Here is an 18,572-nt window from a genome sequence, read left to right as displayed (position 1 = left end):
AACGCCCAAAGTGAGAAGCATCACCATAAAAAACCGGAACATAAGGCTTCTTACTATGAAGTCTTAAGAACAAACTTTCACCAGCTGATCTCTGAATAAAGGAAAACTCTTAACACTGAGCTTTCCCACATCAATTTTTTGGTTGAAACTGAGTGTCTTACAGTTTAATTCTATTACTATGTCCCAGCCAATATAGCCAGTCTAGCTGGTCAGCCCGTTTGTTTTTTCACATCAGACAAACCAACATCTTAACAAGAACTAAGGGAGGCGTGCCACAGTCCTGTGTGCTCAACACCTAGCTCACATTTAGGAACCAAAGGATCTGAGTTTTTCTTTGTTCTCATGACTGCTGTTAACTCAGTACACTTCACAGAACTTGGGAACTTCCTGGGCCCCAGCATGTTCATATGTAACATCACGGAGCTTGAAGGACTAAAAATTAATGACATTTAAAAAAAAAAAAAAAAAAGGAACAGGGGGCTGGAGATTTAGCTCAGCAGCATTTAAGTGCTGGACTAGCAAATACAAGGTCATGAGTTCAATCCCTGGTACCAAAATAAATAAAATAGGACAAAACGTTCAAAAGCAGACAATGTTTTTAATGTCAAGTTGACTTTGGAAACAAAATATTTATTTCAACGAACTTGATGAAACACTAGGGAGACACATTTTGAAGGAGCTAATTATTTTGAAAAATTTCCTTTTAAAGACTTCCAGATAGCATGGATTATATGTGATTACCATGGCAATACATGTAACAGTTACTACATATTGCCTACTTTTTGAAAGAAATGCTTGTTCGGGAGTTATTCCAAGCCAAAACTCTGTAGGCTCTTTTGTTCTTGTTTGATTCTTTGAGACATGGTTTTGCTATATATTCAGGCTGACCTTGAACTCAAGTGGATCCTCCCGCCTCAGCCTCTAGTGCTGGGATTGCAGGCATGTGCCACCATGCCCACCATGGAGAGGAGGGGAGGGAGACCAGAGTGCACAGCGCTAGGTATCACAGGTGGTCTCCCTGACAAGTACTAACCAAGCCCCACCCTGCTTAGTTGAGATCAGCACGCTCAGGGTGGTATGGCCATAGATTTAACTCCCAACTGGTTCTCTGGACTTAAAAGCAAGAAGCCAACACAAGATCTAAGGGAGACACATCTGCAAAAGTGAGCGTTGTGGGGTGAGGGAAGGGGTAAGGAGGAAGGTTTAACACAGGCTGGCCTCAGACTCACAGCCTGGGCCTCAAACTCAAAAGCAATCCTCTTGCATCAACTTCCTGGGTACTTGGGATTACAGGTGCACCTCACCATGCCCAGCCCAAAGTATTCTTATATCCATTTCAATGCCTCAGGCTAGAAAGGAGGAGGAGCAGGAGAAGGAAGGAGGAGAAAGGAAAAGAAGCAATCAGAGGCAGAAGAACAAACACCTTGAAATGCCTGCCAGAGGAAAGGCAATGTACCTACAAGGGAGACCCTTAGAATGAATAAAAACAGGTAGGTTAAACATTTGCTCTAGCATCCTAGCAAAATACTTTGCAGTCCTGGTCAAAACACCTATTGTCTAGGGCCAGGTGTAGTGGCATAAGACCTGTAATCTCAGCACCTGCAAAGCTGAAGCAGAAAGACTGCCACAGGTGAGGGCAACCTCAGCTATATAGCAGCACCACGTCTCTCCACACCATGCAATCTTGCACATACAACTTTAAAACCCGATTTGTTATATACAAGAGCTTTAGACAACAGAATGAGAACACACAGAAAAGGTCTAAAAACTGCACATCTAATTGCTAACTAACATGAGAAAAGGGTAGAAAAGGAGGAAGTAGTGGCAGGATGATATTCAAACAATAGTTTGGAGGTTTTGAGTGCTGGGAAGAGAACCAAGATCTTGGTATGTTAGGCAACCATTACCATGTGCCCAGCCTACACAGCTGATTTTATTCATGTTTGTGGTGCCAGGGATGGAATTCATGACCTCACACTTCCCGGACCAGGTGGCACAGCTGATTTTTTTTTTTTTTCGGTCTTTTTCCTTTTTATCGGTACCAGGGATCGAACTCACGACTGCCTGCTTGCAAGTCAGGCGCTTATGCCGCTGAGCTAAACCCCCAGCCCTGGCACAGCTGATTTTAAAAGAGAAACAGGCCAACAAGATTGCCTGTTTTGGACAGACTTTTAAATCTTAAGTTTTATGAACATTTGTCAAGTGGAATGTCCTGATAAACTGAGAGCAACAAATTAAACAATATAACTTAAAGCAATCTAGAATCCTCTGAAGAGGCCAGTCTGTTTCATCTGCAGAAAGATGAGACAGGAGTATGACTTACGTGTGGTCTCATCAACTTTTCCTAGCTCCACCAGGCCCGCTGCCATACACAGGGGCCGGGCCCTCTCCTAGAGGCTCTAGAAGTGACCGGGGCTGCCCTGGGAGCTCGCCAGGGCTCCGCTTAGAGAAGAGTACGGAGACTCCGGCCCCTAGCGGTGGTCCAGGAACAGCACCAGCCTGACCATTTTCCCATGGTGGAGGCCTCCCAAATGGTTTAAACCTCGGGAACTTTCCTCGGGAACTTTTAGACTGGCTCTTAGCCAAAAACCTGGGACCAATAACCTCAGAACTTCTATACTCTTTCACCTTCCTTAAAAGGGGGAAAAGACTGCAAAACAATGAAAGACCAAATCTGTAACACAATCATTCAGTGGCATCTTTTCAATGCCTATTCCAAGTTTACAGCACTAAGTCATTAACTTGCTTTTAACTATCAAACACATTCAACAAAGGCATAAAACACAATGACTTTATTGATTTCTTACAATCAAATACTGCTAACTAGCATTACTTCTACTCACGCATCATTAAAAACAAAAGATGCTCCCTCGGCATTTTCAAATGATGCACTGTGTAACGAACAGAACTTAAAATGCACCCTGATTAATTATGTAAACTGGTAATTCTTTAAAAAAGCATAACTACTAATTTGGTTCCTTTTCTCATAAAATGGAAATTTAAATATTTCTCCTGATAGTCTTGAGGTTATCATTATGTTATGAGTAGTGCAAGTGTGGCACATGGAGTTTCATCTAGAAGGGTGTGCAGCTTGCATACCTCCTTTAAACAAAATGTGCATAACAAGATGCATACAGTCAATGCATGATAAAGAGCACGTTTCAAATATGAGGCAGCTGCTCAGGCCACCAGATTATTTAGGCTTTGCATTATCATTTATGGCGTTATAGATTACATATAACATACTTCTATACATTTAAACCCTGAAAATTCAAAAAATGAATTGTTGCTTGAAAATATTCCAGGTAGCCATTTGGTTTGCATCAAGAGAAAGCCAACCTCCTAGTGGCCTCCACCAGGTCGGAATCTTTACTGTGCTGGGAATCAGGATCCCCACCCGCTTCACAGGGACTGTTCCAAGTCGGGCCAGGCCACTCCCGCAGAGCCAGGCATTGCAAAGACAATTCCAAGGCTGCCCTTGCTGGTGGTTTTCCCTTTTTTTTTCTCTTCTGATCAACTGTTACTGAATTATTTCCTCCGTGACCTCTCTGCTAACCTTCCATTTTAATTACTCATAAATCCTTTCAGAATGTCCTCAGAGAGCTCCATCAGCGGAAGTTCTGGAGACGGAAAATCTAAGGGAGGAAGGTTGGGTATCGGAATGTCCTTGGCTTTTCCAGTATTCGCTGCGAATTTCTGCCAGGTGGAAGAGGCTGCAGCATTTTCTGAATGTGGTGACAAGCTCCACAGCTCTGACTTTTCTACAAAATCAGCATCCACATCCAGCTCCTTTTCTAGGGAACCTTTTATAAGTCTGGCCTTTTCAGCCCTTAGCTGTTTATTTTCTTTCCTTAATCTTTCATTCTCAGCAACAAGAAACTCCACATGTCTCTTCAAATCTGCAATTTTGGTTGCCTGCTCCTCTATAATTGTTTTGTCATCTTTTGGGGCTTTGCTTCCAATACATGGCTCTGCCGGCTCACTCTTTTGCTGAAGTAAATATAGCAGTGTGTCGGGATCCCTGTCGAAAATCCCCTGGACTTCAGGGAGGCGCTTCTCTGTGCAAGGGCTGTGCTTCTGCGCGAGAATGGGGCTCTGGTGTTCGGCATCCTCTGCAAAGGGCCTGGGAGAGGCCTGGAGGTGGGCATCCCTGTCTGTGTTCTGCGGGGCCTTCAGCCGCTCCTCACGCTTTGCCCTCTTCCACCGCTCCTGGATGAGGAGAAGCTGTTTCATGTGGCTGTCCCTCTGCAATTCCAGGGACAAGCGCGCCTATTAACAGAAAGAAAGGGCAGTTCTCAGAATTAACACACAAGTCTCTTCAGCAATGTTCAGTGCTACTCCAAGAGCCTCCCTCCTGAATAATCAACACTTCAAATATTTACAGTATATTTGCAACTCAACAGAAACAACATTTCAAAATAATGAGGTATTTCTAGATAAACTAGAGAAAGGACAAGGTAATATTCATTCAAAAAGTCAGAAGTCCTACTCCCCAAAACAAACTAGATCAGACTTTTCCTGAATGTGCCTCTAACCTCTGCTAAACACTAGAAATCTTCCCTTCACACGTATTACTCAACAGGTCAGAACACCCAGCGGGATGTTTAGGAGGCTCAATGCACACGGGTACAACGTAGTTGTCTTATAAGCAAGTTCTATACCAGTGCTGGTGAACAGCTTGAGTTTTCAATAATGACAAACAGCCCGCTACAGCACTCGTGCCACAGGCTCACCCTCACTGTTCCATACTAAAGAAGACACAATTTAAAGATCCAGAGTTCACTATGAAGACTATGTAGTTTTTTGGCTTGTCACTGACGTCCCTTGAAGAAATTATCTCAGTTCAGTTGGAGAAACAGAACCAGCATTTTGCAATTAAGAAATCATCTTTAGGTTTGGGAATGTAATTCAGTGGTAGTATTTGTTTACCATGTATCACAAAGCCATGGATTCAAGTCTCACCACTGAAAACAACAAAAAGAATGTCCTGTAATCCCAGCACTCCTGGAAGGCTGAGGTGAGCCAAGCTCTCTGCAAACACAGAAGACATTTACTTCAAGTCCATAGTTTAAAAAAAAAATTGGGGGTGGGGGGGGGTCAGTGTTGAGAATTGAAACCAGGGGCCTGCACTGACCTATATCACCAGTCCCTTTTATTTTAAGACAGGATCTTGCTAAATTGCCAAGACTGCACTTGAACTTGCAACCTTCCTGCCCTCAGCCTCCTGGAGTCTTGGGATTATAGGTGTGTGCCACCACACCTGGTGAAACAAATTAAGGATAGGAATTCAAGAGACAAGTGGGACACTGTTTACATTTACATTACCTTGATAAACAAGGGACAATCCAAATGGATTCCCCAGGACAGCGTATTTACATGAGCTAAACATGGGTCAGGTATGAGCTGATAATAGGAAGGTGGTAAGTGGGGTCTTTAAGGTACAGACAGCACCTGGGATCTGCGCTCTGGGAAGAACAAGTGCAACAGGACAGCAGCTTCTGCACGCCACACCTGGGACATGAACACCACTTTTCATTTCCTTGCTAAAGCACTCTGCTCTAGCCAACTTTCTATTCTTCACTCTTGTTTTTGCTGATTTTAAGACAGGCCTTACCATGGTGCCCAGGCTGGTCTCAAATTCACAATTTCCTTTCCTCAGTGCAAGTAGTTGGATTGCAGGTGGGCATCACTGATAAACAAATATACAAAACAAAATGGGAGGTGGGGAGTCTTGTTGAGACAGGGTCTCACTATGCAGTTCAAGATGGCCTTGAGCTCACTTTACAGCCCAGGCTCCTCCTGCCTCAACCTCCCGCGTGCTGGGATTACAAGTGTGCACGACCACACCTGGCCTGACTTTATGTATTTTTCATAAAGCTGTTTTTAAGAGGAATATAATGTTTTTGTTTTACAATATAATTCAAGGATCTAAGAGCTTTTGCTACAAATATGAAGAGTATATCTCACCTGCTCAGACTGTGTCAGCTTCATGGCTTCACAAAGACATGCTGGTAAGGAAAGAGGCACATGAGCACATGAGTGTCAGCATTGTGTAACCATAAGAGTAAAGGAAGAGTGCTAATACTACACACAGAGAATTGGCATTATCAGCAATTACACTGTAACTGGAACTTGTTTTAAAAAAGTAAGGTTCTCCAAGATATCAGTGGTAGTCAAATTATGTATTCCCTAGCCCGTCTTGAACCGTGACGTTGCTCTGAAACCCTTCCAGGAAGCCTAGGGTTGCTGCCCAATGGCAGAGAGCAGCAGGTGCTTAACACGAGCGAACCGAGATCATCCCAAACCCTTAAAAGAAAACCCAACAAGCCTGTAATGCCTGCACTTGGGAGGTTGAGGCATGAGGAGCACTGGCAGTTCTAGCAGTTCAAGACCAGCATGGGCTACAAAGTAAGCTCAAAGACAGCCTGAGCTGCACAGCGAGATCCTGTCTCAAAGAAAGAAACCCCAACAAATTCCTAGGAACTAAATGAAGATGATCTAATTGGAAAAACAGGTTCAGGCGAAGTTAGAATTAAATAAAAATTATGGAAATCTTATTTCGCTATGCTCAGAAAACATGATATTATAAGTGACTTTCTATACACTCAAACATCTGAACTGTATCCTTCTGGCCTCCATTAAAAACTAAATTTATCAAATTGTTTCTGGGATATACCACCAGCTTACTACAAATATAGTAACTATCCAAGCACAGTGATACACGTCTGTAATTCCAGCACTCAGGAGGCTGAGGCAGGAGGATCACCATGAGTTTGAGGCCAGCCTGGGCTACATAGTGAATTCAAAGCCAGTATGAACTACTGAGACCTTGTCTCACAAACCTAACATCCAGTCTGAACTATTGAGAACTACAAAGCCAGTCTAAACTACTGAGACCCTGTCTCAAAAAACAAAAATAGAGTAACTAAAAGTCCTCAGAATATGCAGATATATTTACTATAAGGAAGTTACTAAGGACAGTATTTTATATATAAAAACGTTCAATTCTGATAACTTGGTTTGTCTCAATAAAAACTGTCAATGTAAAAAGTATTTCTTTTTCTCTTCAGGCTGACTGCTAGGAGAGCTGTTCGATCTGGATTCTGAATTGCCCCACAAAGGCCCATGTGCTGAAGGCTTGGCCTCTGGCTAACAGCATACAGGGAGACAGTAGCAACTTTAGGTGAGGCCAATGAAAGAAATCCGGGTTCCTGGGGTCAGCCCCTTGAAGGGGATGCTGGCCCTGGTGCACTGACAGGAGGGAAGTAGCTCTGCTCTCCCATCAGGGGTTTCCACCTTGGCATAGCCCCACAGTGACAGGACCAAGTGACCATGGACTGAACTTTAAAAATCGTGAATCAAAATAATTTTTTCTTCCTTTTTAAGCTAGTATCACCTATGCTATCATGGAAACAAAAAAACAACACCAAAAAAAGGTACTGTGGAGTTGCTACCATGTGTAGCTATACCTGACAATGTACATCAGAAGTCTTTGGAGTTGGTTTGCAGGCACAACCTAGCCAAGTTTGAAAAAGTAGGGTACAGAGAACTTAAAACATGGCAGGCAGAGCTTAACAGGCAATTCTGGCGTGAACTCAAAATACAAGACATTGATTGCAATGCAGAGTAAAGGCCAGCTCCTGAGGTTTCATTTTCACTGCTCTTTAACAGGTGGACACAGAGGCTCGCTTTGTTTCCTTAAATTCTCTCATTTTAGACTTTCCTTCCTGTGAGTCCTCAGATGTTAACTTTTCCCTGCAACATCCCTAAAGGGATTTTCCGTGTGGCTTCCTTCCATACACCATACATCTACACCTATTACAAACCCTTGAGGCAAGTAAACTTAGCAAACAGTGAATTCATTCCACCACTCAATTTGCAACTCCACTCCTGAATACAACACAAAGCTATTTTTAAGTCTTAAACTCCAAATCAGCTCAGTAGTGTTTACTTAATCACATTAAGTTCTATTTCCATAATTAAAGCTAATGTAATCTAACAGGCAGAATGTGGACCTGTGAGTTGTGGGGGTGAGTGGTATTTTAAATTCAAAAGTAAAAAAAAAAAAATCTTTAAGCAGGGCGTGGCTCATGCCTGTAATCCCAGCACTCAGGATGAGGGATGATTGTTGTGAGTTCAAGGCCAGCCTGGGCTACAAAGTGAGCTCTAGGTCAGCCAGAACTGCATAGAGACCCTATCAAAAAAAAAAAAAAATCTTTAATGATAAAGATCAGATTAAGAATAAAACTTTCCTCCCTTTTACTATTCAGAACTTCCTGCACCTCATTATACAATACATGTTGATTTGCTCCATTTTAACATATGTTATATGTGTAAAATCAAGACCATTCTGTACTCTACAACTGTGGCATGCATCTAGAACATAGAATTCTTACATTCACACACAAAGGACTGTCTCTATAGTGACTATAGATTCAACAGTGTGAAAACATAATACCATTTAGGAAATATTTAAAGAGCATGAGTTATGCCAGGGATTTAGCTCCATGGCATAAGCACCTGCCTGGTAAGAGCGAGGTCATGAGTTCGATCCCCGGTATCAAAAAAACTATCAAATGTTCACCTGGGCTGGGGATTTAGCTCAGTGACACAAGTACCTGCTTGCCAAGGGCAAGGTCATGAGTTCAATCCCCAGTACCAAAGAGCATGAGTTGGCAAAGATGTTAGGCAAGGTCCTTATCAAATTCACCATAAAAATACATAAAGATTTATGGACTACCTATCAATAGAAGAGTTACAATTCAAAACTAATCTCTTAAAAACAGTATTATCTTGAAAATTACTTTTTTTTGTACCAGAAATCAAACTTTTTTTGTACCACAAATCAAACTCAAAACCTCACACTTGCCAGGCAGGTGCTGTGCTGCTGAGCTATATCCCTGGTCCAAATTACTGATTATAAACAAAAATCATGAAGATTTATCCTAATGAGGGCCATTGTGTAATCTAAGTCTCAAAGTAAAATAATAAGGGAGGGGCAGACACAGAAGGGAAAAAAGGTGACTTCCACAGAGGGAAAGGAAGGACCTCCTGGCAAGAGACACAGGGTGTGCTCTAAGGATGGTGACTACACTCACTCTGGGGGCCTTCGAGGAAACTCCCACCCCGCAAAGCTTTTAGGATTGTGACTCAGTAACAGAAATTGGTCAGTGCAAAACAGGCCCCAATACATGTTTCTGAGTTTAAATATGCAAAGCTGCTTGACTAAAATAAAATGAGAAATTGGGTCGTCAATAAACAATTTTTCTTTCTTCCTTTTTTTTCCCTTTTGGTACTGGGAATGGAACTGACAACCTTGCACTTGCCAGGCAAGCACTATGCCACTGAGCTATACCCTCGGTATCTTTTTCTTAATTTACTTATTTAGGTGCTAAGTATTAAATCCAGGGTCTTACACCACAGAGCTACATTCCTAGCCCCTACTACTACCTTTTTGAGATAGGGTCTCCCCCTCCAGGGGGAGAACCACCAGCGTCTCCTGAGTCCACGTCATGTTGGAACTTAGGATGCTAGGAAACCAAGCAACCAGCTCACCTCCCTGGTAAGTGGCTGTGGTGTGGCAGGCTGCGGCCCCTCCAAGGGAAGAACCACCAGTGTCTCCTGAGATCCACGCCACGTTGGAACTTAGGATGCTGGAAAAACCAAGCAGCCATGTTGGAACTTAGGGTGCTGGGAAACCAAGCAACCAGCTCGCCTCCCTCTTAAGCCATAGTAAGCCTACCTGTGCACGAGCTGAAGGTCAAACATCCCACTTCCCCTGCCCCCCATTAGCAAATGGGAACCAGAGATCTGAGCATCTCTTGGGAGGTTGAACAGATGCAATATAGCAAATCAGAGGGATTTTCTTCTACCATCTCTTTGAAGGCAAATATTTTTACTACTTTTCTGATTTATTCTGATTAATGGTACTGCTCTATTCAACTATTCAATATCCTGTTCTGTTAAGTTCTATAATGTTCTGTATTTCATTTTATTTTGCTATACATGATTGAAAGAACAACTATTGTGAAGATACCAGGATACACTGTGATACCTATTACTGTTATCCCAGTAACCTGCTGTAAAGTTCTGTACCAATTTCACTACACTGTCTTAATTGGCTTTGTTCTGTCTTATTCTGTTTTACTACCTTCAAAATAAAAAAAAAAAAAAAAAAAAAGAGATAGGGTCTCAATGAATCACTAAACTGGCCACACTAGACTTGAACTTGCCATGCTGCCACCTCAGCCTTCCAGAGTCCTGGGACTGCCAAGTGTGTGCCACTATGCATGGCTTGTTGAGACTTACTCGAAGTGTGAGAGATACTGAGGAAAAGAAGTTACTCTTCAGTTTCACAATCGATATTTCATTACCAAAAAAAAAAAAAAAAAAAACTCACCTGCAGCCTTTTTGTGACAAGAAATAGCCTCTTCGTATTTTCCTGCAGCTAATAATCGGTCTGCTCGTCTGCTCTGTTGATGAGCCTAAAAGACAAACATCCTAAGTTTCTCTAAATTATAAAATATACGACCTTTTAAAAGTGAAATGGAGGCTAGGGCGTGGGGGCATAAAACAGCTCAATGATGGTCAGCCTGCTCAGGGTAACCCCTTCAAAGTAAATTTTTCACATTATAAACGACATACTGGATTTTGCTACACAAATCATTGTTGCAGCTATATCTGTAAACAGGGCTATTTAACGAGAAAGGCCTAGAAATACAGAATCTGAAAGTTATTGGCAACTTTGCTCCGCTCTATCATAAACCCCCTTTGGTGACCTCTTGGCACATATGCTTTTTTTGTTTTTTTAAGTCTACATAGAGCTGAGCGTGGTGGCTCTCGCCTTTAATCCCAGCACCTGGTAGGCTGAGGCAGGAGGATCGCTGCAAGTTCAAGATCAGCCTGGGCTACACAGTGAGTTCAAGACAAGCCTACACCGTGCAATGCAGTGAGATCCTGCCTCAGAAGGCTAAAACAACCTAAACAAATACTATGAGATTTGCAATAAAGGTCCCACCACTTTGTGCATGGTGCTTCTTTGTATGATTTCTGTGGGAACCTGCCCATTTTCCTATATTGCCTTGGTGTTCTCTGGACACCTAAAGAATCCATCCTCCAAATGTTCAAACTCGGGAGGAAAGAGTAAAGTTTCAATGTTGTGATACTCAAAGACTTACCAAGAGAAAAACAGGACTACAGAGTAAAGCGAAGCAGCCAAAGCCTAAAGAGGCAGAGAAGCCATGTCTGAGTGCAGGGGCAGCTGGTCTCCATCCAGTGCACACTCGGCACCACCTCACTCCCGGCTTGCACTGAAGTGCATCTAAGTGAGCTCCATCATCTGAAGCCAACAGAAACCCTGCCAACACCAACCAGGCTACTACTAAGTGGCTACTACTAAGTGATGGATACCCTTCTGCTTCTATAAGCTAACTGCTTTTAAAAATACAGATTGAGGGCCGGGGGTTTAGCTCAGTGGCACAAGCACCTACCTGGCAAGCGTGAAGTCATGAGTTCGATCCCCAGTATCAAAAACAAAAAAAACATAAATACAGATTTGATATAAACCATATTTTACAGCTTTCAATTTGTTAATTTCTGTGACCTTGGGGAGAGTTGTATTTAAAGACAGAATGACCCTTATAAACACAACACCAAAAAGAAAGCAGCAGAAAATGTACTCCACTCCTGACTTCATAGTAAGGTCCTTCGGTGGGGTGGAAAACTGATTCCTTCCCAGCCACTTCACAACTCTCCCACAGGCAAGTAACAAGCTGTACCTCCAAACCGTAAGCACAGAATCCAGCATCTAATTAATGTAGTGAAATTATACTTAAGAGAACACTCAAATGGCAGAAAATCCTAGGAAGCCCCCTTTTTAATTTTAAATCTGAACGTCAGCCTCTGCATGTAGCTCTACTGGCAATTTTCTTGTCTACAGCTTCCAGTTTACCTTGTTTTTTTCTTTCATCCCTAAAAAGACAGTGCGCTACCTTTCACATTACAAGGAGCAACTCACTAATGAGTTGTTAAATCAACTGAGTGGATCATAACTAGTATTTTTAAAAAATGTAACAGATTTATGTGTATGGTGCTGGGGACTGAACCCACAGCCTTTGCCCTTTTTATTTTTTTCCAAATCCATTTTATTACAAGGAGAAAAAGTAAAAACAAGAAAAATTAAAACAAAATTTCAAAATATGTCAATTGGGGGCAACAATGGTACATACAGTATGCATTGTCATTCCCAAATCATTCACCCAGAGCACAAGACATCTACATTCAGTTGTCCAAATACCAGCACAAATCTTCCTCTTCAGTGAACTCAGAGAAATCAGCTGTATATCTTAACTATTTTTATATACATATACATGTTGTTTCAGGTTCTCACACTGATTTCACTAATGACCATGGTCTCAAGTTGCATCCATTTACCCAAAAGACTCCAGTTTATCCTTTTTTATGGCTGAGTAGTACTCCATCATATAAACACACTTTTTAAAAAACTCCACTACTCAATTGATGACATTTAGGCTGTTTCCAAGATCTGGCTATTACAAATTGTGCAGTTATAATCACAGGTGCACATATATCACTGTGGAATGTTTTTAATTCTTTTGGGAAGATACCCAGCAGGGGAACAGCGGGTTGAATGGGACCTCTAATCCTAGTTTTTTGAGGGATCTCCACACTGATTTCCACAGTGGTTGCACCAGTCTGCATTCCCACCAACAGTGGAGAAGGGTTCCTTTTTCCCACAGGTCCTCCAACATGTTATAGGCTGCCTTGTTGATAACAGCCATTCTTTCTGGGGTGGGGTAGAATCTCAGCATTCTTTTAATTTTTACCTCTCGAATGACCAGTGATGTTGAGTATTTTTCATATATTTACTTGCTTTATTTCTTCATCTGAAATGGGTCTTTAAATCTGGAGGACTGATTTTTTTTGAGTTCTTTATATGTTCTTGATAGTAATCTTTTGTCTGAGGTAGCAAACATTTTCTCCCATGTTGTGGGTTGTCTCTTCACTATGTTTGTGGTTTCTCTTACTGTGCAAAACCTTTTCAACAGGGTGAAATCCCAATTGTTCCTTTTTATTTTTTACAGTATTTTGATGCAGTCTTGCAAAGTTGCCCAGGCCGAACTTGGACTTGCAATTCTCTTGCCTCAGCTTCCCAGAGTGCTAGGACTACAAGCATGAGCCATCAGACCAGCATAAAAATCTGATACTAAATCAAGTGTGGTGGGGCATACTTGTCATCCCAGCACTAGGAAGGCTGAGACAGGAGGATCATTGCAAGTTCCAGACCAACCTGGGTTACAAAGTGAGCCCAATGCCAGCCAGAACTGCATAGCAAGACCCGTCTCGAACTAATTAAGTTTAAAATAGCTGGCATTCAAATCTTGGAAACAACCCAAGTGCCCATCAACTGTGAATAAAGAAAGATGAGGGTTTTTTATACAACAGAGTACTACTCTTCCATAAAGAAGGAGAAGCTCAAGACATTCCTTGGTAAATGGATGTGCCTTGAAGCCATACTCTAGAGAAATAAACTAGACATATGTATAAATACTGCATTGTTTCTCTGGGGTTGGAAACTGAAAGTATAAATAAGAACCAAAATGTATAATAGGCTCTGACTGGTGTGTTCTGAAATTGTTTTATTTTTAAAGTTTTTTTCTCTTTGAAATAAAACGGAGGGGCTGGGGATTTAGCTCAGCAGCATAAGCACCTGCCTTGCAAGCAGGTGGTCGATCCCTGGTACCGATAAAAATGAAAAAGACAAAAAAAAAAAAAAAAAAAAAGAAATAAAACGGATCTTACAAAGAAAAAAACAATATTGAAGCTTGTATTTTAAAAATGTGTAACAGGTAGGGGCTGGGGGTTTAGCTCAGCGGCATAAGCACCTGCCTTGCAAGCAGGCGGTCATGAGTTCGATCCCCAGTACCGATAAAAATGAAAAAGACAAAAAAAAAAAAAAAAAAATGTGTAACAGGTATTGTGAAATGGGAAGAAAATATTCAAATGGGGAGGGGAACACCAGGGAGGGGTGGGAGAAAAAAAGGGAAATATAAAAAAAGAAAAAAGAAGGAAAACACAGAAATAAAGCTTTTGCTAATGGGTAGAGAAGGCGGGGTTGAAGAGCTGGTAGGAGAGTGACAAAAAAACATGTACAGGTACAAATTCTCTATGATGAATGTGATCATCATGGATATTTGAAATGTTTCAATAATTAAGAAATGAGAAGGGGAAGGGGAACAAGGGATGAGGGAAGGGAAAGGACAGGGAAAGATTTTTAAAAATGAGAAAATAATACAAAATAGCCAGCTTTTACCTCAAAGATTTTTACTACCAATATAATTAATATAGTAACAAAAATTTCAGTATGCACAGGGCCACTCCTAGGACCATGACACTAGATGAGTAGTTTGAAAGCAAGGATTCATCAGCTACCTCAAGTGAAGGGAAAACTGACCTCTCCAGAGGGAGGCTTATTTAAGCTGGGGCCACACAGCACTCCTGAGGAAACGGCAGGTATGAGGCCACACTTTGGCCTTTGCAGCACAGATAAGCAAAGCAGAAACAATTGTCAAGTATAAATTCAGACTTGACATTGCTTCCCAAATTGTCAACCAACAAACCAAAGAGTTAGAAATTATCTTAAATTTTGACATTTCCTACCAACTCACCTTGTCATTTCCTACCAACTCACCATTAAATACATGGGGAAAAATGCCTAAATATATACTAAGCAATTTTCTAAATTTCAATTTTTCTATATTAAGTTATAAGAGCCAAGGCATGGTGGTTGAAGACTATAATCCCAGCACTCTGGGAGTTGAGGTAAGGAGGGAGACAAATTCAAGTCCGGCTTAGATAACTTAGTGACTTGGCAAGATCTTGTCTTAAAACTTAAAAAAAAAAAAGGAGCTGGGACTGTAGCTCAGTGTGAAGACCCTGGGTTCAATCCCAAACTGGAGGAGGAGAGGTCTGACAAAAAAGAAAAAATCTTGCTCAAACAAACTTATACAGTCAAAATATCTTTTCCTTCAATGAAAGTAAAATTCCTTATTTTCTTTGACCATTCTTGAAAATTAGAGACTAAGTCATTATCCATACTAACCACGTATTAAAATTAGTATTGAATTAGTTTCTTCCATATCTTAAAAATTCCTTGTGAGAAGTCCACAGGTCCTTAGAAATCCAACAAAATACTGTAGCAGAGCTACAAAATGCTAACACAGAATCTATACTTCAATATAGATAAAGACACATTGGAATGAGAATGAGCATTTATACAGAAACACTGATAGAAAGAGGTCATTTCGGGGGCTGAGGATTTAGCTCAGCGGCATAAGCGCCTGCCTTGCAAGCAGGCGGTCCTGAGTTCTATCCCTGGTACTGATAAAAATGAAAAAAGACAAAAAAAAAAAAAAAAAAAAAAAAAAAAGAGGTCATTTCAAAATGAGCTGTGATCCATAATGTAAATATATGGCCCAAGTAATCAATTTCTCAGTCCAGGGTTATCTACCTATAAAAGTAGGAAAAAGTTCTAAATTGTAAGGATATTCTCAGGATACTTGATTATAAATTTAGGGACTGTAATAAATTCTTATACAATGAATTTGGGCTCCATTATATTTTTAGAAAATACAACTTGTATATACTAGTGGGATTTTCAAAGGCACTATATTGTACTGTAAACTATTTCTTATGATGAGTCAATCAAAGAGTGAGCCAACCTTCTAGCTAGGCATGTTGGTAAAGGGCCATAATCCCATGGGAGGGATTACGGGAGGTTGAGGCACAAAGATTACAAAGTTTAAAGCCAGCCCAGGCAATTTAGCAAGATCCTGTCTCAAACAAGACAGGGGTGAGGATATAGCATAGTGCTCCCTGGGCTCAATCCCAGTATGAAAATAAATATCAATCTCTGTTCCATTGCTATTTTCTAATAAACTAGGCTACAAATCAAATAAAAACTGCTGATTTTGTGCTTCATCTACCACAGTGGCTCTTTCAGACTTCTCATAAGACACTACAGACTTGTAAAGCACTTGGCTAGAATTATGCTACAGCCTGCAGCCAAAAAAGTGAAGCTAACTGGAATGGAACCAATGGTCACTTTGCAAGAAGCACTTTGTAAATAGCTGGTTATTTCTAATATTTCCATGAAGTTTCAGATTTGACCTATCCACGTTTAACTGCAAACTGACACCTTAAAAGTAAGGAGGAAAAAAAAAACTCACTAAGGTAGCCCAACCATAAGTGTGGGCTACCTTACAAATGGCTCAGCGGCATAAGCACCTGCCTTGCAAGTAGGCGGTCCTGAGTTCAATCCCTGGTACTGATAAAAATGAAAAACACACACACACACACACACACAAAATCTGCAAGTAATTCTTATTGCCTAAATATATTAAGGTATTAAACTATTAGTACTTTTTCTGAGAACAAACATCAAGATGCGTCAGGTTTATGCCTGTTTACGCATCTGAATGTAAGCGGTAATCTTACAAATGTAGTCTTACAAATGGGTCAGGACCAAATTTAACAGAGTGAGGAGTGGCTCCATTAGAGCAGCTAAACTGGTACCACTGATTTGGAACCACAGCTGAAGGTGAATGAGACTTTAAAGCTGCTTCTCTCAAAAGCTCAACAGATCCAAATACTTACTCCATATATGAGATTTTAAATTAAAGGCTTACGGTCTAATTACAGTACTAGTTAACTCTTACACTGTAAGATGCATCAGGAACAGTGGGGTTTTTTGTTGCGTTTTGTTTTGGTCTGAGACAGGGCCCGCTATGCGGTAAAGGCTGGCCTTGACCTTTGATTTGTAGCCTAGGCTGGTCTCAAACTCGCAAGGATCCTCTTGCCTCAGCCTCCCGAGTGCTGAGATTACAGGTGTGCCCCACCAAGCCCAGCTTTTATTTTGGTTATCTTGCCACAGAATCTCCCCCTAAGTAGTCCAGGCTGGTCTCAAATTCACAATTTTGCCTCAAAAGCTGGGTTTAAAGGTGTGAAGGTAATTACAAGCTTCATGCCCATTTAATCCTAACAACAAAACTGAGTGTGGTCAAGTAACTTACCCAAGGTCACACAGCTATTAAATGGCTTAGTCAGAATTGAAATCCAAACAATCAAGCTTCAAAATCTATAGTCTTAAAACCACCAAGCTTTATTGCTTCTCTGCAATGTGAACCCATACAATGCTTTTTCAGAACTAATCAGTTTTTTAATCCCACCGACATAAACGAACTGCAAAACCTGTGATGAAAACATATGCCTAGAATCCCAGCACTTGGGAGGCTGAGGCAGGAGGATCGCTACAAGTCCGTCCTGGCCTGGGCTACAGAAGTTCAAGGTTCAGCCTCAACTACTAAAAACAGTGATTTAAAAGTTCATGCCTGCGACTTTTAAGTAATCCAAATTTCGTATGCAAATTTTGTACTCTCCAGGAAACGAGAAGTTACAGTGGCCAGTCTGCAAGTAATTCTTATTGCCTAGAAATATTAAGGTATTAAACTATTAGTACTTTTTCTGAGAACAAACATCAAGATGCGTCAGGTTTATGCCTGTTTACGCATCTGAATGTAAGCGGTAAGCGGGTAAAGAGAAAAATGGGGCCGAGGAGGCTATCACTCCATCTCTCCCAGGTTGGGAGGGTTAGCCTCTGACCCCTGTACTTATAACCAGTATTACACACCGTTTCTCCGTGGCGGGCTCAGAGCCTCCCCGCCTCGAGGGACGTGGCTACGTGGCGCTCGGAGGCCTTCCAGAGAGGCGGCGGCATGAACTTCCCGGGCATCCCCAAGGAGGGCAAAGTCTGGGGCCCAGTGCCCAGAGGCGCTGTCGGGTCAAGGCCTGCCTGCGTCCCTCAGCCTATGCGCCCAGTCCAGTCAAAGCCGCCTCCCGTTCTCAAGGGTCCATGAGCAGCAGGAACGCAACCTAACTTCTGAGGAGAAGTCACCCAGGGAAGACACAAAGCTCTACGGGCCACTCACCTGGTTGAGGGGTCCTTCCATTACTTCCATAGACCCCGGAGTAGTCGGCGGCCTGAGGAAGAGAAGCGACGGCGCCGGGGCACATGGAGGGGAGGACGAGGACAGCGCGTCGCTGTGGCGGAGACCACAACCCCACCCCGCGCCCAGTGAGCCAAGCGGTAAGCTCTGAGAGAGCAACAACCACAACACTTCCTCCTCCGGCGCCGCGCCGCGGGCCCGCCCCCTGCGCCGCCGCCGGGTCCACGCACGCCGTCGTGACGTCACGCGAGCCACCGGCTGGCTCAAGGTTGGAGTGAGGAAGACCAGTGAGTGGGACTCGGAGAGGCGGGGCTCCGACAGATCGCGCTTGCGCACAGCCTGTCTTTCCTCTCGCGAGAGTCCATCAACAGTTTCTCATAATCTACTCTCTGCGGGGAGGCGCAGTCTTGGTGGTGAAATGTGGCTGTTTGGGGCAGTACTTCTCTTATTTCCTTGCAGCCTGGGCTTTCCTTCCACTCTATTTAGCTATACTCACTCTTCTTTCATTCCCATCTTTATCCATGTACCTGTCGATTTTTCGAATAATTA

General features: G+C 42.2%; 1 protein-coding gene across 3 annotated transcripts; it reads right to left on the bottom strand.

The window, feature by feature from the left end:
• Positions 1-2,777: 2,777 nt before the first annotated feature.
• On the bottom strand, positions 2,778-18,252 carry Nrbf2 (nuclear receptor binding factor 2). Of its 3 annotated transcripts, XM_063239545.1 has the most exons (5): positions 18,006-18,022; positions 10,400-10,484; positions 5,968-6,008; positions 5,615-5,689; positions 2,778-4,269 (listed from the first exon to the last, which is right to left on the bottom strand). In XM_063239545.1, exons 4-5 carry the CDS (start codon positions 5,615-5,617, stop codon positions 3,565-3,567), a joined length of 708 nt encoding a protein of 235 aa, XP_063095615.1. In that variant the 5' UTR covers positions 5,618-5,689; positions 5,968-6,008; positions 10,400-10,484; positions 18,006-18,022; the 3' UTR covers positions 2,778-3,564. The 3 variants fall into 3 exon arrangements, with proteins under 3 accessions (XP_063095615.1, XP_003473645.1, XP_013012475.1); XM_003473597.5 differs by lacking the exon at positions 5,615-5,689 and having other exon boundaries at positions 18,006-18,246; XM_013157021.3 differs by lacking the exons at positions 5,615-5,689; positions 10,400-10,484 and having other exon boundaries at positions 18,006-18,252.
• Between the last annotated feature and the right edge of the window lie 320 nt (positions 18,253-18,572).

The sequence above is a fragment of the Cavia porcellus genome, unplaced genomic scaffold, assembly GCF_034190915.1.
Source record: "Cavia porcellus strain 051 isolate PalLab524CR breed Dunkin Hartley unplaced genomic scaffold, mCavPor4.1 scaffold_28, whole genome shotgun sequence".
Taxonomy (NCBI): Eukaryota; Metazoa; Chordata; class Mammalia; order Rodentia; family Caviidae; genus Cavia; species Cavia porcellus.
This window is presented reverse-complemented; position numbering and strand designations above follow the sequence as displayed.

What these genes read in the sequence shown, in the direction of transcription:
- Nrbf2 (XM_003473597.5), bottom strand. Translation starts at nt 18,035, where the DNA reads ATGGAAGTAATGGAAGGACCCCTCAACCAG. An exon ending in TTGTCACAAAAAGGCTGCAG is followed by an intron (nt 6,009 to 10,399) that starts GTGAGTTTTTTT and finishes TTTCCTTACCAG; the next exon opens with CATGTCTTTGTGAAGCCATG. An exon ending in AGCTGACACAGTCTGAGCAG is followed by an intron (nt 4,270 to 5,967) that starts GTGAGATATACT and finishes TTCTGTTAATAG; the next exon opens with GCGCGCTTGTCCCTGGAATT.